Source organism: Grammomys surdaster, unplaced genomic scaffold, assembly GCF_004785775.1.
Source record: "Grammomys surdaster isolate TR1022 unplaced genomic scaffold, NIH_TR_1.0 125688, whole genome shotgun sequence".
Classification (NCBI taxonomy): Eukaryota; Metazoa; Chordata; class Mammalia; order Rodentia; family Muridae; genus Grammomys; species Grammomys surdaster.
Window position 1 is genome coordinate 944,840 of NW_021620524.1, and position 19,932 is coordinate 964,771.

At 45.9% G+C, this 19,932-nt stretch overlaps 1 protein-coding gene across 2 annotated transcripts in view; it reads left to right on the plus strand.

Moving 5' to 3' along the window:
* Csnk1d (casein kinase 1 delta) overlaps positions 1 to 18,857 on the plus strand; it is a 29,030-nt gene extending 10,173 nt beyond the window's left edge. Inside the window, exons 3-10 of one of the 2 annotated variants that reach the window (XM_028787846.1) lie at positions 6,336 to 6,484; positions 7,146 to 7,374; positions 7,793 to 7,963; positions 8,641 to 8,789; positions 11,124 to 11,295; positions 12,542 to 12,681; positions 15,641 to 15,703; positions 16,750 to 18,857. In XM_028787846.1, coding sequence (XP_028643679.1) covers positions 6,336 to 6,484; positions 7,146 to 7,374; positions 7,793 to 7,963; positions 8,641 to 8,789; positions 11,124 to 11,295; positions 12,542 to 12,681; positions 15,641 to 15,673 — 1,043 coding nt within the window. In that variant the 3' untranslated portion in view covers positions 15,674 to 15,703; positions 16,750 to 18,857. The remainder of the gene's footprint in view (positions 1 to 6,335; positions 6,485 to 7,145; positions 7,375 to 7,792; positions 7,964 to 8,640; positions 8,790 to 11,123; positions 11,296 to 12,541; positions 12,682 to 15,640; positions 15,704 to 16,749) is intronic. The other variant, XM_028787844.1, reaches the window with a different exon arrangement.
* Positions 18,858 to 19,932: the final 1,075 nt, after the last annotated feature.

Below are 19,932 nucleotides of genomic sequence, written 5' to 3' on the forward strand. Positions count from 1 at the left end.
AACACAGAAACAAAGAAAGAAAGAATTCTAGAAAGAAAGAAAGAAAAAAGCAAGCATGGCTGGCTGCAGCATGAGGTTTTATCTAGAAGACTAGTGTGTGTCACAGTGCTCATTGAGAGCTTGGAGTTCTGTGCAGTTGCTGTGCACTGGGTGCCGCAGAAGGGAGACTGGTGGGCTTTCTATAGGATACAGACTTGCAGCCTGGACATTCAGCTTCAGGATTGTGAGCCAAGCACTTTACCAGCACAGACAGTACTCAGGTTTTGGTTTTTGTTTTTTTTTTTTAAACTACTAGCAGCACTTTGCAAGCGTAGATCTACTTTGGATTCTAAATTTTGCTAGTATGAGGTACCTGGCTTCAGAGTAGCAGTGAACCTGTTGCGGGAAGGGTCTTCATTCTGCACTAGCAGGAGCCTTCTCCTGGGTGTTATAGTTACCTTTTCCCTAGGCTTCACCACTAGTTAGTTTCTGGCAGTTTGAGGGTAAAGCAAACCACAAATGAGACTCTACATCTTTTCCAGCCAGGGAATCTGTGAGCTTGGGAATCCTTTGCAGATGACGATATTTTATTTTACCCAGTCTCCAGTGCCATGGAATAACAACACTACTGTTCCCCATTGAGAAGGAAGGTGGTACCATCTATCACATAGATCACCAGCCATGACATCAAGAAGCCATGACACACTCCTCCTAAAGAGCAGTTTGATGTTATGTAATGCAGTCAGGCTATGTGCATTTTGTAACCTTTTGACAATATATTCCTGGAACTTGTTTGCATATGATAGAATCTCCTAGAGTAAACATAGAAAAAAGTTAAGAGTTTATTTAGCTTAAGATCAAAATACCATCAGTTGGACTAAGGAGTTAGCTTAGTGGGTTAAAATATGGAAGGTGGAAACAGGAAAATCAATCCGAAACTCACAGGCCAGATAGATCCCCTGAAGTGCACAGCCCAGCAGCAGAAACCAAGAGACTCTGTCTCAAACAAATTCCCTTGTTTGTTTGTTTGTTTGTTTGTTTGTTTGTTTGTTTTTCGAGACAGGGTTTCTCTGTATAGCCCAGGCTGTCCTGGAACTCACTCTGTAGACCAGGCTGGCCTGGAAGTCAGAAATCCGCCTGCCTCTGCCTCCCAAGTGCTGGGATTAAAGGCGTGCACCACCACCGCCCAGCTCAAACAGATTCCTAAAGAGGTATCTTCTGACTTCTTTTTGGGACAATAAAGATAAAGGATAAAACAATGTGGCACAAACATGTACACGCACATATACATACAGATTAAGTAAACGTTTAAAATGGTCAGTTTAATTCAATTTAATTGCAAAATTTAATTTAAAAATATCATTTATGGTAGCATACACCTTAAATATTATCACAGAATATCTTTTTTTTTTTTTTTTTGTCATTTTAAAAACACCATTTATAGCCAGGCGGTAGCGGCACACACCTTTAAATCCCAGTACCTGGGAAGCAGAGGCAGACTCTGTGAGTTCAATGCCAGCCTGATCTGCAGATTGAGTTCCAGGCCAGTCGGGGCTGTTAAACATGGAAACTCTGTCTCAAAAAACAACAACAGCCGGGCAGTGGTGGCACACGCCTTTAATCCCAGCACTTGGGAGGCAGAGGCAGGCGGATTTCTGAGTTCCAGGACAGCCAGGACTACACAGAGAAACCCTGTCTCAAAAAAGACAAAAACAAAAAACAAAAACAAAAAAAAACAAAAACAAAAAAAAACAACAAAAACATAGTAGCAAAGTAGCAAAATAGGAAGTACACGATGTATTTAGAAATAAATTCCAAGATAGGCAAGTACTCTATGCAGAAAGTTAAAAGGTTTTGTTGGAGGACCTAAAGAAGGCTCAATGTTAGTTCTCTCATAGTTGCTTTTAATGTTAAGCGAAATTCCAGTCAAAACAACAACCTTCCCTTCTCTCCTCCTCTTTTTGAGACAGGGTCTTTTTGTAGCCCTGGCTGTATTAGAATTCACTATATTGACCAGGCTGGCCTTGAACTCAGAGGGTCAACTAACCTCTGTCTCCTGACAACTGAGATTAAAAGTGTATACCACTATTCCCAGCTTTTTTTTTTAAACCTATATGTATGTGTTTGCCTGCTTGTATGTCTGTGCATCACATGAGTGCCTGTTGCTGTCAGAAGTCAGAAGAGAGTGCTGGATCCCCTGGAACTGGAATTATGTATACATAATCAGGACCCGCTGTGTGAGTGCTAGGAATCAGATCTGTGTCTTTTTCTTTCTTTTATATTATTTATTTTCTGTATATGTGTATACTGTAGCTGTCTTCAGACACACCAGAAGAGGGCATCAGATCTCATTACAGATGGTTGTGAGCCACCATGGACCTCTAGAAGAGCAGTCAGTCAGTGCTCTTAACTGCTGAGCCATCTCTCCAGCTCTGTCTACCCCCCCCCCAATCCATTTTGGTTATATTGTTAATGCTTCTGACATTCCTACAAACCCAACTTAATATTTTTCTCTTTCAAAGAACAAAAACACAGAGAAAACTTTAAAAAGGTAAATAAGACAAAACCTAACAAAACAAAAAGCACATAGAGGAAAAAAGTTGGAGTCTGTTGTTGTTGGCCAATTTTCTGGACACGTAGCCTGCCCTTGGTGAGAGAGTGGTTTGTTGATATGCATACTCAGTGACATTACATTGGAGAGAACTGATTTCGCCTTTCCCAGCAAGTATCAGTTGCAAGTGGCTGCTTGGATAGGGGTGGGACTTTATGTCTACTTCCCTTCTCAGTGTTGGGGTTGCGTGTGATTTGAACCTGTGTAGTTATTAGAGAACCAGAGAGGAGAGTGAAAGGCCAAGGATGACTGTGCTCATGACGAACAGCAGTTGGCTGAGAATGTCACCACTTGCTGCAGAGCTGTGAAGGTGAAAGTTGTGACAGGGCCTGGTCAAAGACTGGAGCCATTTTCCGATATGCACTGATCCAGGGTTTGAGCCTACTGCACAGCACACTGAGGCTCCAGGTCACTGCTGCTCTGCTTTAGTGGTTTCTTAGGCTGACTCTTTTTTTTGTTTGTTTGTTGGTTTGTTTGTTGGTTTGTTTGTTGGTTTGTTTGTTTGTTTTTCGAGACAGGGTTTCTCTGTGTAGCCCTGGATATCCTGGAACTCACTCTGTAGACCAGGCTGGCCTCGAACTCAGAAATCCACCTGCTTCTGCCTCCCAGGTGCTGGGATTAAAGGGGTGCGCCACCACTGCCCCGCTTAGGCTGACTCTTGAGTTCATTGCTCTTTGCAATGTTTAATCTGCTTGGTTTTTTTTTTTCACCTTAAAATTTCCCAACTTTTGTTGTTAGATGTGTGTGTTTCCTTTAACTTTCTTGCCATAGAATTTAGTTATATTTAATAACAACTCTTTTCTTTTGCATTATTGTGTTTTAATCTGAGCCCCTCACATGCTAGGCAGCCCCTCCACTACTTAAGTTTATCCTCATCACTTTTTTGTTTTTATCTTGAATCATGGTTTCAATAAGTTACCCAGGCTGGTCTAGAATTCACTCTGTAGTCCTAACAAGCCTTGAACTTATAATCTTCTTGCCTCAGTTTCCTGAGTAGCTGGAATTATAGCCTCTTGGCATATATTATTATAATTTGTAAGGCCCTTCTCTACCAGTTCTAATCTGTGGGCCCATTTCTCCATACTTTTGCAACATTGTCTCACAACTTTTGAATGCCAACATTGAGAATCTTACATTCCCATGTGTTGGGTATTTCTGTCATGCATATCCTCCTCTGTTTCTGGGTTAAAGTCAAATTATATTGGTCTTTTTAGTTCTGTCTTTTATATGGTGACACTTGGGCATGGGGTGGGGGGTTCTTTGAGGCATCAGCGTCATCTTCTCTTGAGTGACTTTAGTCCAGGGTGGATTGAGTCTCTCAATAGATCACTGCTAGAAGCAGAAGTCACTTCTGCACTTAAACACTTTTTTTTTTTTTTTTTTTTTTTTTTACTGTTAAGGCATGGTCTCAGTATGTAACGTTGCACTTTGACACTTTTACAGGGTAATGATGGGATCTAGGGTCAGGAATAATTTTGTAGAGAAATATGGTAAAAGCAAGCGGGACAGACATGTCCATGTAAGCCTAACACTTGAGAGACAACAGAAGAATCTAATTCCAGCCCAGACTGGATAAGACACTATCTCAAGAGAAAAACAAAAACTGAGATTATTACTCACCACAAAAAGATACTAAATAAATAGAAAGGTTATATCCTCCTAGAAAAAATACTGTCAAGAAGTGCTGAGCTGCCAGGCGGTGGTGGCACACGCCTTTAATCCCAGCACTTGGGAGGCAGAGGCAGGCGGATTTCTGAGTTCAAGGCCAGCCTGGTCTACAGAGTGAGTTCCAGGACAGCCAGGGCTACACAGAGAAACCTTGTTTTGAAAAAAAACCAAAAGAAAAAAAAAAGAAAAAAAAAGTGCTGAACATTTCAGAGAAGAAAACAGGTGTGGTTGTTCTTTTCATAAAAGACACATTCTAAAGTCACAGATTCATTTCCCCCTCTAGGTACAGTTGGGGAACGGACAATGCTGAGCAGTAGCAGGATGTCAGGAGCAGGGTCTTGCTCATGCTGCTCCATGTCAGCCATCTTACCCATCTAGAAGGCTTCTGATGTCATTATGTCTTGTGTAGTCGAATCATTTGTGCCTTAACACCATAGCAAATGTGTCTCTTGGTTATATTCAGAAGTAAAAGGAATTCCATGTATTATAATGGACATACATAAATAAGAACATACTTCAGTGCCATTTATAATAAGAAAAGCAAACCTAAACCATCTGTCTTAGGGTTTCTATTGCTGTGAAGGGACACCATGACCTCGCAACACTTACAAAGGAAAGCATTTAACTGGGGCTGGCTTACAGTTCAGAGGTTTAGTCCATTGTCATGGTGAGAAGCATGGCAGCATGCTGGCAGACACGGTACTAGAGAGGTCTACAGCTGGGATCAGCAGACAACAGGAAGAGAAAGACTGGGGTTGGGGGGCTATGTCTAGCTTGATCATCTGAGACAACAAAGCCACACCTAATAGCAGCACTCACTGTGGGCCTATGGGGGCCATTTTCTTTCAGACCACTTCACCAGAGGTAGTGCTGACTGCTGTTTACCTGGAGAGCGCAGTCATGTAAGGTAGATGGGATATAGAAGATGCCGTTAGGAATAAGTACACTAGGTCTCCAGTTAGGTTCCCAGTCTCAATTACTTTTATATTTAGATATTTGTCATGTAGGTTCTTAATAAGTTAATGAAATGAGTTAATGAGTTAATGAAACTTTCATTTTTGAATGGTAGGACCTCACTGCAAACATCTCCACTCACAGTGAAGCTCCACTAAATGTTTTACATGGAAGGAAAGAAAGGCCTTGGGCTCATGACAGAACCAAAAATGGAGTATGTATGGTAAGAGCCAGTGGCAGTAGGTGGAGCTCACTAGACCAGACCACGTGCTCTGGTAGGCAGAGGAGAGCCCAAGGCATCTTGTAAAGCTGCTCTACAGTGCTTGCTCTGTGACCTGAGTGAAGCTGCTTTGTGCCCTTGTTCCTGGCAGTATTCATGAGCAAGTGCTCTCAGCTTTTTTCTAACCATCTTTTTGTGTTATGATCTTGGATAAAATATTTGGTCTTTGACCCGTCTTTCAAAAGTAGAATGTTTAGTGTTGACTCTTGTTTTCAGATCTAACATCTTGAAGGCATCCTTCAGTTCCTCCCCTCATTTGCAGTTCTGGATTGTGTGCCACCTCACAAGCATATCACCATACCTGGCTGGTTTCTTTCTGTTGGATTTTTCCTGTTGTTTTTATCCTCTCTCCTACCAGTTGGTGTGTCTGAAGTCTGAAGGAATCTCCAGGAAGTTGTCATTATGTTTGTTTTTCTCCCATCAGTATTTTTTTGGGGGGGGGTGCTTTTTTTCTCTCTTCTACAACCCATGGAAGTTGTCTTTCTCTTCTGTTTCTCAGTATTAGGTTCCAGCCTCACTGGTGCAACTATGGCTTCCCTCCCGCTGGCTTCTCTGGACCTGTCTCATCTCACATATCTTTTTCTTTCCGTGGATGCTGATGTTATGAAATTAACTGTCTCACTTGCTGCCACTGCTTGTTTGACTCCTGTCAGTTTGCTCTGTGTCATGTGTTACTGTATCCCGCTTAATGACAAGTGGGCATCTGAGAGCAGATATTGCCAATATCATCTGAGCCCCTCAAACACCCACAGACATAATCTGCTAAGCACCTGTGTCGTGTTGAATAGAGGTGATATGATGCAATAGTGTGGGCTGAAGTGCTGTGTTTGGTTTCTCTTCCAGTGGGCATCCCTACCATCAGATGGTGTGGGGCTGAGGGGGACTACAATGTCATGGTGATGGAGCTGCTGGGACCCAGCCTGGAAGACCTGTTCAACTTCTGTTCAAGGAAGTTTAGTCTCAAAACTGTTCTGTTGCTTGCTGACCAAATGGTAAGCACCCCTTTTTCCTGAAGTGCACTTGGCATGTGCTTGCTAGCTTGCTAGAGTAAATTACTGGGTTATGTTGGCAATGGTGGCTTATAATCCCAGCACTCAAGAGGCAGAGGCAGACAGATATTTATGAGTTTGTGGCCAGCCTAGTCTCCACAGCAAGTTCTAGGCCAGTAAGGGCTACATAGTGAAACCCCATCTCAAAAAACTAAATAAATTACTAGGTTGCCATTTCTCCATTATTACACTCATTTGTGCATAGAAAGTAAGGGGTACAAAGCACCCCATGGTGAGTCCATATTGAAGGGACCTCTCAGTTCTCTCAGGGAGCCCACATTTGACTGGTAGCAACTCATGGATGGTTTCCATGGAAATTCTTGTTAATGACTCATACAGAGTCCATCTGATGTAAACCATTACCTAGGAGTAGATTGTCCCATTGGCCTGCTGTCTTACCTGTTCCTCTGGGAATTAAAGAGAAAAAAGTGTCTGGGCCTGTTGGGGTCAGAGAGCTGAAGATACCTTGATAGAAGACCACCTTAACTGAAGTCACTGTGCTCTCCAGCATGCAGAAAGTGTGTGCTGTGAGCCTCACTGCCTAGCAGCCTCCTTTCCATCATGATGCACTGTGGGATTCAGTCTAACCTTTGTTTCTCTGTAGATAAGTCGTATTGAGTACATTCATTCGAAGAATTTTATCCACCGAGATGTGAAGCCAGATAACTTCCTCATGGGGCTGGGAAAGAAAGGCAACCTGGTCTACATCATTGACTTTGGGCTGGCCAAGAAGTATCGGGATGCTCGTACCCACCAGCATATCCCCTATCGAGAGAACAAGAACCTCACAGGGACGGCACGCTATGCCTCCATCAACACACACCTTGGCATTGGTGAGCCCTGACATAGAGATGGATCACTTGAATTCGTGTACCTTTAGCATGTCCATCCCTTAGCTTAGGGAAAGTCTAACTTACGTCACAGCCAAGGTGATGAGAGACGCGGAGGCTGTAGCCAACCTTGGTAGCTGACAAGCAGAATCGAGCAACTGCTAGAGTCTATATTTCCAGGTGCAGTGGGGTAGGCAGAAGCTGGCTTCTCCAGCAGTTCTTCAAGACGTTGATGTTGCTCCCCTGAAGTGTTAGGTTTCTTTAACATATGTAAGGGACAACTGGTGACATAATACTGCAAGTATATTTTTTTTCTGTTATTTTTGAAGTTTATTTCTAATTTTTTTTGTTTGCCAGATGTTGGTTTTAAACACACACAGACACACATGCCATCCCTGACATAGTTCCCTTTTTTTTCCAGAACAATCTCGAAGGGATGACTTGGAGTCTCTGGGGTACGTGCTGATGTACTTCAACCTGGGCTCTCTCCCCTGGCAGGGGCTGAAGGCCGCCACCAAGAGGCAGAAGTATGAGAGGATCAGTGAGAAGAAGATGTCCACTCCCATTGAAGTGCTGTGCAAGGGCTATCCTTGTGAGTCCCTCATCCATACTGCAGTCTGCCGGGCATGCCAGCAGCCACCTGTCCCAGTGCTGTCCCAACTAGATGCTTGTATGGAGAGCCTCTGTCTGTGCTGCCAGACTTGCTCACCTTCTGAGAAGAGTTAGATGAAATGGGCACTTAAACATGAAGGTGGCAGTTGGGACCTGCCACCACCACATTATCCCACTCCCAGTCCCTAAGCACTTTCCCCAAGGGATTCTGTGGGGCCCAGGAGAGACTGGAATGAGGCAGGACTGCTCCTTGGGAAATGACCCCCGGTGTCTGGGAAAGGATAGTGGGAGACCTAAGTACATCTAAAACTGACTGTCTTTACCCCTTCCACCTCCAGAGCTATTTCCCAGGGAGTTCCCTGTTGGGTGAAATTGCTCCTGGGATAAGAATGCCCTCAATAACTAAATTTTGCTCTGTAGTCTTGACCTTTTGGGAGATGTGGAAGGGAGGGTGCTGGCTATGGAATCCAAGGCCTACTCTACTTAGATCTGAATTTATTTTTCAAGCAGTCTTCCAAAGGCCTGAGTTTTTAAATATGACTAGTCTTCAGATTTCATCTTTAATGTCTTTAGTATATGACACTGTGGGAGGTGAGCTGGATAATCTTGGCCACAGTTGGTAGTTCTGGGCTAGCTTTGAGTTTCTTGTTTCTTTAGCTGAATTTGCCACATACCTGAATTTCTGCCGTTCGTTACGTTTTGATGACAAACCCGACTACTCCTACCTGAGACAGCTCTTCAGAAATCTGTTCCATCGCCAGGGCTTCTCCTACGACTATGTGTTCGACTGGAACATGCTCAAATTTGTAAGTGGAATTGCTAGAGCATGGGTGACAGCAGCCTGGCCCTTGGGATGCTGGCACTGTGGCTGGGCTGGGTCTGTATGTAAAGCTATGCTGTCTGTGCAAGACTCGGGTTCTCAAGGCGCAGTATAGTTGTGAAGGCCAAGCGTACTTGGTGGAACTTTGGCCTGCAGACCGATCTGCCTGTGGGTTCAGAGTACTGAGAAGGAAGATACTGAGTAAGGTGGGAACTTCTGTAGCATTCGGGGCTGGAGAGACGGCACAGTAGTTAAAGCCTCTGGCTGCTGTTGCAAAGGACCTGGGTTCAGTTCTCAGGACAACTAGAGGATCCAGTTCCCCTTCATACCCTCTTCTGGCTTCTGTGGTTACTGCATGCAGGTAGTGCATTTACTTAATGCAGCCCAAACACACTAAATTAGAAAAATCTCTGGCATTTATGGATGAGCATAATAAGAAGCCCAGTAAGCTGTGGTGAAGGTCTGCTCAGAGTCAGCTCCTTCTGGATTGGTAAGTCCTTAGTTGAAAGCCTTGTCTGCTGGCCTTCGTCTATTTTCCTCCTTTAAATTTTAGAGAGTAAAGCTACTTCTGAGAGAATTTATTTTTAAGGGGTGTATGTGTGTGTAAATGTCTGCATGTATATATGTATACCATGTGTATGCCTGTGCTGTCAAGGTCAGAAGAGGAGGTTGGATCCCCAGAAACTGGAGTTAGAAGCTATTGTGAGCCTTTGTGGGGGCTGGGAACCAAACCTAGGTTCTCTGTGAGAGCAGCAAGTACTCTTAATCACTGAATTTTGTCTTTCCAGATAGTGCAAGTACTACTGTTCCCATGTCCACCTTACATTATTCTAATTACAATAACCAATTTTAAGATTAAATGGATGGATTCCTCTACCTCTGAATCTTGATGGATTTAGCTACCTCTGGTGGCATGGCATGAGAGGCTGGGCTGGCAGGAAGCATGATGTTCGTCTTAAGCCCTGTCCCTCCTTGTCTTCCAGCACCCCTACCCCTATCCCAAGTCTAGTGGATACCTCATAGGCCTCAGAAGAGCCTCTGGGTAAAGTGCCTAGTACTCTATCAGAATGTGATCCTGTAATGATTCCAACAGTGTTGCTGCTAACATTCGAGGCTTTGTGAACCTTCATGTCTATTTTTATTAAAAAATTGTTGTTGAGCTGGGCATGATGGCTCACACCTTTAATTTCAGCATTCGGATGGCAAAGGGTGACAAATCTGAGTTTGTTACCAGCCCGATCTATATAGTGAGTTCCAAGCCAGCCAGGGCTACAAAGTGAGACTCAATAAAATAGACAAAAATAAGATAAAGAAATTTCTTCTTTGAGCCAAGCATGGTTGTACATCTTTCTAATTAATTCTAGCACTTGGGAGGCTGGTTGTTAGCTTGAAGCCAGTCTTGGGCTGCAAAACAAGACCCTGTTTCAGTCAAGAGTTTTTTTGTAATTTGAAGTAGAAATTGAAATCTTTGTAGGTACTGTATCTAGTCGAATGAGTAGCAGGAACTGCTTCTTCTGAGTGCATACCAAGAACCTTGTCAGCTGCACTATGTTGCAGCTCATAGGGGGCACTGTGAACTAGGACTACCTGCCTGAGCTTAGTGCTACGAGTCTGTATGTAAATCAGCCAGGGCTGGAAGGTGATGACCCTAGGGAGTAAGCTGGCTCACAAGATACCTAGACCTTCTGCCCCCGCAGGTTTTAGAGACAGCTAAGTCTAATAAAACGGGTGGCACAGGGAAGAGCTTGCCGACCCCTTCTGACAGTGGTAAGACTCTGATTGCTAGTCCAGCAGAAACCTGACTCCTATCCTTGCCATTGCCCTGTACGTAGAAAGGCTGGCATTGCCATGGTATCTGGACTCTGCCTTGCTCTCCTCCCTGTCTTTGGCAGTCTCCTTTTCCTTCCCTAATGCACTCACGTGCCAACACTGATAGGCAGGTCCATGTAAGTTCCAGTATGGTGGGGAGCACAGGGGCGATGGCTTTCCTAGGAATTGTGCAGGTGTTGTTTCTGTGGGAGCATGATCTCTCTGATTTCACTGTTGGTGATTTCAAAGGACAGTCTTGTCCCAAGAGCTAAAGATTTATTTATTTTACTTATAGGAGTACGCTGTAGCTGTCTTCAGACACACACCAGAAGAGGGCATTGAGTCCCATTACAGATGGTTGTGAACCATCATGTGGTTACTGGAAATTTCAGGACCTCTGGGAGAGCAGTCAGTGCTCTTAACCACTGAGCCATCTCTCCAGCACCCACTGTTTAAAAAACAAAACCCCAAGACCGCTTCCCTCCTGTTGACTTGGATCTTCCTTCCTCAGGGTGCCAGCCGGGCTGCAGATGATGCTGAGCGGGAACGCCGGGACCGAGAAGAACGATTAAGACACTCCCGGAATCCAGCCACTCGTGGCCTCCCTTCTACAGCTTCCGGCCGTCTTCGGGGAACCCAGGAAGTGGCTCCCCCAACGCCCCTTACCCCTACCTCACACACGGGTAAGCACACCTCTTAGCATGCTTCACCAAACTGGGGCCTCTGTTCAATGCATTGATGAATTGCTAACCACCCCAGTATGTGGCCTCAAAAGGAGTCTGGATTAATCAGTTGAAGGCTGTGTCCCTACTTGATTCTGAAGAGTAGGTAGAACACAGCTCATGATGTTACCTTTAGACGGGGCATGGTAACCCCAAAATTTGGGAAGAGGAGCAGGGTGGGTGGCTCTCTGTGAACTTAAGGTCAGCCTGGTATACATAATGAGATCCTGTCCCACAGAAAGAAGCCAGGCGGTGGTGGCACATGCCTTTAATCCCACCACCTGGGAGCCAGGCAGGTGGATTTCTGAGTTCAAGGCCAGCCTGGTCTACAGAGTTCCAGGACAGCCAGGGCTATACAGAGAAACCCTGTCTTGAAAAACCAAAAGGGGGAGGGGTGTGGGGGGGAGGAAAAGAAAGAAAGAAAGAAGTGTCCCTTTTATAAGACTTGATCTCAAGTTAATTTCCCTGACCGTTGTTGTTGCTTGAGTTGAGAGCTCTAGCTACTCTTCTGGAGAACTTGAATTTATTTCCTAATATTTACATGGCAGTTTTTACACTGTATCTCTAGTTCCAGGGGAACCAACACCATCTTCTGGATTCCTTTGGTACACAGAGAAGTGTAGAGAAAACATCCACACATGTAAATAATTTTTTTAAAAGTTTAGCTCTCATAATATAGATTTTCTTATAAACCTTTGAAGCTCAGGGCTGACATGTATTGCTAAACACTGGGGCCTTAGAATGCATTCAGCTCTCATCAAGTTTCTCAGAGTTGCCGAGCACTTGAACTTGAGTTGGTTATATGTAGCCCTGAGCCAGTTAACAGGTTCAGGATGTGTACTTGGCTAGGGCCATTAGCCTCTGCCGTGCCTGCAGGCTCATGAGATTTTTTTTAAAAGATAATTAATTATATGTGTTATGGATGTTTGCCTCATGTGTATGTGGACTAAAAATTATATGTGTAATGGGTGTTTGCCTCATGTGTATGTGCACTACATGTATACCCAGTGCTTGTGAAGGTCAAAAGAAGGCGTTGGTCTCCTGGAACTGGACTTAGAGATAATTGTAAGCCACCATGTGGATACTGGAAACCAAACTTGAGTCCTCTGTAAGAGCAAGTGCCTGTGACCATTAAGCAATCTCTCCATTCAGTGAGGGTTAAAAGAGCCAAGGGTATTTAATAATGATGATTTCTCTTCCTCTCCAGCCAACACCTCTCCTAGGCCCGTCTCTGGCATGGAACGAGAACGGAAAGTGAGTATGCGGCTGCACCGTGGGGCCCCAGTCAACGTCTCCTCATCTGATCTCACGGGCCGACAAGATACCTCTCGCATGTCCACCTCACAGGTATGCGTGTAGAACTCACTGAGTCCTAGCTGCGCCAGACTCAGGTGTGGGGACGCATCTCCTTGTCACTGTGTGCTGACATTGGCTCTCCTGCCCTTCCTCAAGGACTGGCCTTTACAGGTTCATAGTCAGGAGTAGGGCCACATTTGTGAAGAGTGTGTTTCCTTTCTTCCCTCCTACTTTTTTTCTTATTTTTGTGGATGTTTAACCCATTGGAGCCTGTGACTTGCTGGGTTTCTAAAGGGTTTGTTTCCTGGCTAGGACTGTAATGGGCTGTGAACTATGTGTGAAGCTTTTTCTCTTCTGCTCGATTTCAAAGGGACATCCCTATCCCTGCCCCGCCGCCTCCCCACCAGGGAAGACAAAATGCCTGCTTGCTTGTGCCTTTTGTTGGGGAGATGTCTGTCGTTGGCACACCTGGCTTTTATAACTCCTGGTGTTCACCAGCCAGGCTCTCCTTAGCAGAGCTAGGAAAGGCACTGCTGCTTGAAGAGGGTTCCCGTGAGCAAGTGAGCCTTACAGGTGCTGTCAGGAAAGGTAGGGTAGATTGAGCTGGTCCCCAGCCTATTCCTCATAGATCCTCCTTCATCCACATCTGAGTCCCCCTCCTCTCTGTGCTTTTGCTGCTCTTGCATTCAACAGACAAAATAACTTCTGTCTACATTATTCTTCTTTTTCTGAAGTGTAGGGTCTCCCACTTAGTGGTTAGGGTCAAGGATAACTTTGAGGAGGCTCTTGTCAGTACCACTGCCCTTCTGGAGATTTGTTTTGAAGCACACTTGTATGGCAGCACCTCTCTAGCTCATTGTGGGACCTAGTCCAGTGTTTGCGTGGGGTAGGACTGAGTATGTATTGAGTCAGTGCAAGATCCCTGGGACTTCCTGGGCTTGGGCCATACTTAGGACTAGTCTGTTGAAAATCATGGCTGCTGAAATGTGTTCCTGTACATTTCTTACTTACCAGAAATTACTGGTTTTGTATAATTTTCTCCTGAAAAGACAGCAGATGTAGGAAGTTTGACAAGGAATTGCTTAAGTTCTAGGCCTTGAGTTTTGACATCATCGGGAGATTGAGTTCCTTGGTATGTACACTCAGCTCCTTTGTAGAAGACTTAACAGTTTGTTTTTCTTTGTTTTGGGGTTTTTTGTTGTTGTTCGTTTGGTTTTTTTGTTTGTTTGTTTTGTTTTGCTTTGCTTTGTTTCTTTTACAGAGATTATTGTGTTTATGTTAGGAAGTGGTTCAGTTCTGCCTGTTACCTACAACCTGTGGTGTGGTCTAGGTTTGTACTTCATGCCAGCAGCTAGATAGGGACTAAAGAAGTGATAGCAGGAACGGGCTTTTTTGCTTTTGTTTTGTTTTTAGTTCAATATGAAAATGAAGCATCTGGTAGTTTGGGATCCAGGAGGAAAATGGAAGAATCAGGAGGTTCTATGGATACCAAGAAGACACAGGGTACAGACCAGCTTCTTCCTGCCAAGGCTGTGGCTGCCTTGGCCTTACAGTGTCAGAGAATAGCGCTTCCTTCCACTGATTAACTTGGGCCTCAGAGTAGTCAGTCTCTGGTTGCTTGGTCTCTCATGTTTCTTCATGGAGAACTACGACGGAGGCTTGAACATGGTTGGGAAGCTCTCCTTTTTGGAGTTTCTTAATCTCTCCTTAGTTATGTTGGGGATTCTCTGGAGACTACCGTGTGTGGTTGTCTCTAGCATGCTCATTTGTCTTCATAGCTAAACCTTTGGGGTAGTTTTGCTGTCACTAAAAGGCAGATACCCTTAAGAGGATCCCTTTCATTACATAGTACCCCAGCATCAGTGTGCTTGTACTATATATGGTGTGGTGTGTTCTCCAAATAATTCATCCTTCTCTACACTCTTTTCTAGGCCCTCAGCCAAGCATCTGCTCTGGTATTTTAGAAATTAAAGGCTAGTTGGGGTTACTCGGTGCGTGACAGGCCAGTATTTACTTCTCCCTAGAGAGCTGGGGTTCAGGTAGGAGTGATGGTGTCTACTTAGCACAATGAACTAGAGAACACCGTGCATATAAACTCTTGTTACAACAGAGCGTACCTTTCACTCGGCCTCCTTTACCTACAGCTGCTGTTTTCTAATAGTTGATGCATCCAATGAGGTATACTGTGACACCCACAAGTCCGTACACTCAGATAAAGCCAGTCTTAACAAGCATCTGCTGCCTTTGTCCACCTCTGATGATGATGATAAGGCATGGTACAGGTCACTGGAGTCACCTCTTCTTTCCTGTAGAACCCCACCCTCGCTTGGGCTTTGCCTGCAAGCAGCTGCTGCTTCTTCAGCATCTTCCCTTCCCTGAAGGGCACTGCGTTAGGCAAGTCTTCTGGGGAGACCATGTTGCCATTTTTCCTGATATCTGAGTTTGCTCTCATTAGCCAAAAGGACATAGGCTTTGCAGGGCATCTGGTCAGTGGATCTCTGTTTGTTTGTTCTTCATTGAAAAGAAAGGTTTCCTGTCTAGCACAGTTCAAAATGTGCCAGTTACTGCTTTTGATACCTTACTTAGTCCGCACCTGCCCCAAAATAAGGTCCTAAGATCATCAGCCTGGTACTCTATTAGGAGGGAGTACGTATGTCCATGGGTGTATCCTGGAAGGTGCTATTCCTTCCACTGCTGCGTAGTGCTGTGAAACAGGTCTGCAGGCTTCCTCAGCCTCACCGTCCACTGGATATCAGCTTTTCTAGAGCATGAAGTTAGGGAACGGCAATGGTCACTTTTATCAAGGGTCATGAGAGGCAGATGAGTTGTGCACTGTGTGGAGAGACTTGAGTAGCTGGAGTCCCCAGAGTGTCTGTCCGTGTCTTGACCTGGTCAAGGCAAGGGACACATCAGGACTCTGACTCAATACAAGCAGCCAGAGGACCAGGATCTCATGTGCTGGTGTGGCCAGCAGGACACTTACCAACAGATGTCTTTTCCCCCACCTCAGAATAGCATTCCTTTCGAACACCACGGCAAGTAGCTGCTCGTCTCCATCGGAAGGCAGCACTGGGTGAGTGTGCTCATGGTGGGGCTCTGCAAGTAGCAGGTGCCAGGCAAGGTGGGAACAACTCCCCACCTGTCATCTGGGCTCGCTGGTGGGCTGGGCTTGCATGCCAATGCTGGAGATAGAGTGAGGCTTCTTCTGCTTGTTTTTCTCTGTGTGGTTATGGAGTAGCTATGGTGAGCTACCCAGTCTGGGGGATCGGTGGCATCCTTAGCACCTCTGGACTGAGTGACTTAGGGAACCATCCTGCTGTGCCTTTGTCCTCTGACCTCCTGTGATTGTATTCAGTATGCTGGAACTGCCCTCAGTGCTGGCTCTGGGCAGATGTGCTGGCGGCACATGTGTCTGTTGTACTCAGCTGAGTGGTTCATGCTTGGTGTTGGGCTTTCTTGAGCTCTTGCTACATGCAGACTCCTGGTGGTCTGTGCCCATCCTGGCTTTTTCAATCATCCCTCTTCCTCTTTCATTTATCTCTGTCCTCATTTTGTGTTTCTTTCCGAACTTGGTACCTGCCCGGCCATCTTGTCCATGCAGCTGTTGTCTGTATTAATCCAGCCACAGCCACCTGCTACCCTGCCGTCAGTGCATGGCTGGGTGTCCACGCTGAGCTCCTTTCTTGTTGGCCACATGGTAGTTGGTGGTTCCTTCCATCAGGGGCTTGAGCTTTGGTGGGGGTTGTGCTGCTGGGAGATCTGCTTTGTTTAACACATATGTACACTCTTGGAAGTGTGTTGATAAGAATTTTTCCATCTTCCCTAAGGGGTGTGCCTGTTCTTTCTAGGAAGGGAGGCTGGGAGCAAGTGTCACTGCTCCACTCGGATCTACAGGAGCACAGCTCTGCAGTTTCCTTGCTTGCATGCCACTTCTTCCCCATCTTCCTATCCTGGCTACAGAGGCCTTTCCGTGTAGCCAAGAGTGAAAGTGTTTAGACTGAAGCCAGGTGGCAGTGTATCCCTTCCCTCCCAGGCTCTATTGTTTTGTGCACCCAAACGCCTGGCTGGCCTATTCCTCTGGCCTTACGCTGACCTTGTACTGTGCTTTGGCTCCGACAGATTCCCGGTCGGGTGGCTTCCAGTGGTCTTCAGTCTGTCGTGCACCGATGAGAACTCTCCTTTTTGCTGTGAAGGGCAGACAATGCATGGCTGATCTACTCTGTTACCAATGGCTTTACTAGTGACACGCCCCCCGGTCTAAACCCGAAATGTTAACGCCGGGAGCTCTCCAGGCCACTCACCCAGCGATGCACATGGGGAATCAAAACACAAACTAAATGGACAGGCTCCAAGAGCTGCCATCGCCAGGGGCTGCCACCGTGGCCCCATGTGAGCTCAGTTATCATGGGGCTGGGACGAAGAGCAGAGGCTGGGAGACCATTGCAGAGAGAACCCGACTCCCTGTGAAGAGCCTCTCAGCTCCCACCAGTGGTGGCGGACCTGCGCTCCCTGATGATCCCGCCGCAGCTACCAGTCTTCTACTTGGTTAAGACAGTTTTGTATCATTTTGCTAAAAATTACTGGCTTAAATCTGTGTAAAGAAATCTGTCTTTTTATTGTTTCTTTCTTGTCTGTTTTTGCGGTCTTAAACAAAAAAAGATGTTGACCTTAAAGAATCCTAAGACGCTGGCTTGGAGCTTCTGTGTAAAATGGAGGCAGGCAAGAGAGGGGCACATGTGAGTGTCAAGGATGTGTGTTTTGTTTTGTTTTCTCGTGTCGTGCTGTTCACTTTGGAAAGGAAATTCTCATCAGTTGTGTATGTGTGTGTGTGTCTTGTGGGCTCCCATCAGCCTATTTGGGCATCTTGCTTACTCTTTCCCACTGTAAACTGCTATGCCTGCAGTCATCAGAGCAGGTGGAGCACAACTGCCGTGGAGTGAGGGTTCAGCAGTTAGAGCCTCAGCAAGCCCATGGCATGGCATTCTTCCCAAAGGAGACAGGAAGGAAGTGGAACAGAAGAGCCCACATGCTGAGACCTTGGAAGCCCTATAGGCTGCTGGAGAGCTCCCAGGTTCAAAGCTGAGCTTGTGTTTGTGGTTTCTAGGGAGAGGATTGCTGTTTTGGTAGGATTGGTTGTCTCTATGCCTTTGAACTTGGGAAGTTGCAGAACAGACTGAATAGTCCCATGCAGTTGCCACTTGGGTTTGTCATTGCCTCTCTGCTCAGAGCCAGGGAGCAGGCTGTCCTAGACACCATGGTTTGCCCAGAGGGACCAGTGGCCAAAGGGGATCAACCCTGAAGTGCCAAGAAGCAGGTGACTGCCTACCTGACTCTAGAACCTTCACCTCCAGAAAGGTGTGGTACCACACGCTTCATGATCTTCAGCTGGACACATCTGCGGGCTGGGCTGCTCTGCCGCTGGCGGTTAGGATGCCAACATGCTCTTCCCCACCATGTGCACCGGATATGAAGAGACGGCAGGACCTGAGCTCCCCGAGAAATGGGGTGTGGTACATGTGTGTGGGTCCATCTCTTATTTTTCCTGTCAGCCTATCGAGAGAGTTATGCTGGGTACCTCACTCCCTGTGGAGGTTTAGGCTCTAATGGTGCCACCATGGCTTCTCCTTTCTTCCCAGAGTTCCCTGGCTCTGAGCATTGGCCCAGGGTTAGGGGACACACTGCTGATGTGTGATAGCATCCCAGAATGTGGCTGTTAATTGTGCCTGCCAGCCATCTGAGCCTGTGGGTGCTTCTTTCCAAATCCTGAGCTGGTTACTCTGCAAGCATTTTAGGGTGCAGAGACTTGACTTGGTTGGGACTGTGTCTAGGAGTACAGAGGGAGGCTGGGAGGGTCAGGCAAGTTTGAGATTTTTGTTGCAATCTTTATCAGAGTTGATCCTCTCCCTCCAGTGGCAGGCCTGCCTGGCAAGTGTTCTTGTAGATACCTGTGGTGCTGGAGGGTATGGGGTGGCCTTGAGACTAGCCCAGGTTCAGCCTGGCCCTGTTGGGTTGTGCTGAGATTAGGCCCATTGGAAGTCCTCCAGGGTGTGGCTCTGACGGTTCTTGCCCAATATGTAATCCCATCGTCACTCGCAGGAAGCATAGTTAGAATGTGTGTATCAACCTGTGTCTTGGTGACCAGTCTGAGCTGTGCGTTTGTACTACCACTGTATTTGTGTACTTTAACAATTGTGTAAATAATAAATTCATAATGACTTCTACCTTTCTTCCCTCCCCTTTGTGTGGTCTTTCTTTCAGCAGTGTGTAAGCCACTTGAAAGATAACTTGATGTGGGTTGGGGTTCTGAGATTGGTAGTTTCTATAGCTTAGGCTGGCCTGGAACTCTTGAGCAATCCTTGTGCTTGTGTCAACCTCCTGTGTGTTGTTGGTTTTACAAGCCCAACAGAGCCAGCTTTTTTAGGATGATATTCCTGCTTGTCATTTTCAGGTTTGTGGGGTGTTGGGAAGCTAGGTGGAGCAGATGCCAGAAATACGATTCCCTCTTGGACTGTGGCGTGCATGGGTAGTAGATATATGTATGGGTTTCCTCAGTGATGTTCTGACACCCCTCCTAAGTACCTGACCTAGACAGGCCTCTGTTAGTTCCTTAGATTTTCACCTTGTCCAGAAGGGACTTTCTCAAGTGGGTATGTCCAGCTGCCTTAGTTTCTGGCATGCACTGGGAGAATCCATGTAGGAGTTTTCCACAGCAGCACCCTATTCAGAGGACAAGGAGTCTTATCCGGCTGCTAGAACTAGGTCTGTTTCTGTTTGGAAACCTGACCTCTTGGGAATTCCTAATCTGTCCCACAGCCTGATGAGCTTGGGCAGTTGTAGGCCAGTTAAGGCTCAATTGTAGTAAATTTCTAGCAAGATTTATGACCAAAAGCCACTTGGTAGTTCCCTGTATGCAGGAGTATGGACATGGTAGAGTAACTCCCTCTGTCCTGCCCTCTAGCCCCAACCCCCACCTTGCTCTTGTCTCTTCCAAGTTACTCTTCAGTCTTTTCTACCTCTACCTTGAACATTCCAAGTTGGCTTTCTGGCTCACTTGGTGTATTCCAGAAGGGAATCTGTTGTCCCACTCCATTCCCTCATTAGCTAGGACAAAATTTCTTAACCTGTGGGACACAATCTCTGTCTCCAAAAATATTAATAGTTATGACTCATAATAGCAAAACTAGCTATTTAGTAGCAACAGAATAATTTTATGGTTGGGGGTCTCCACAACATGAGGAACTGTATTAAAGGGTCACAGAACTAGAAAGGTTGAAAACCACTGAGCTAGATGAAACGTGGGTA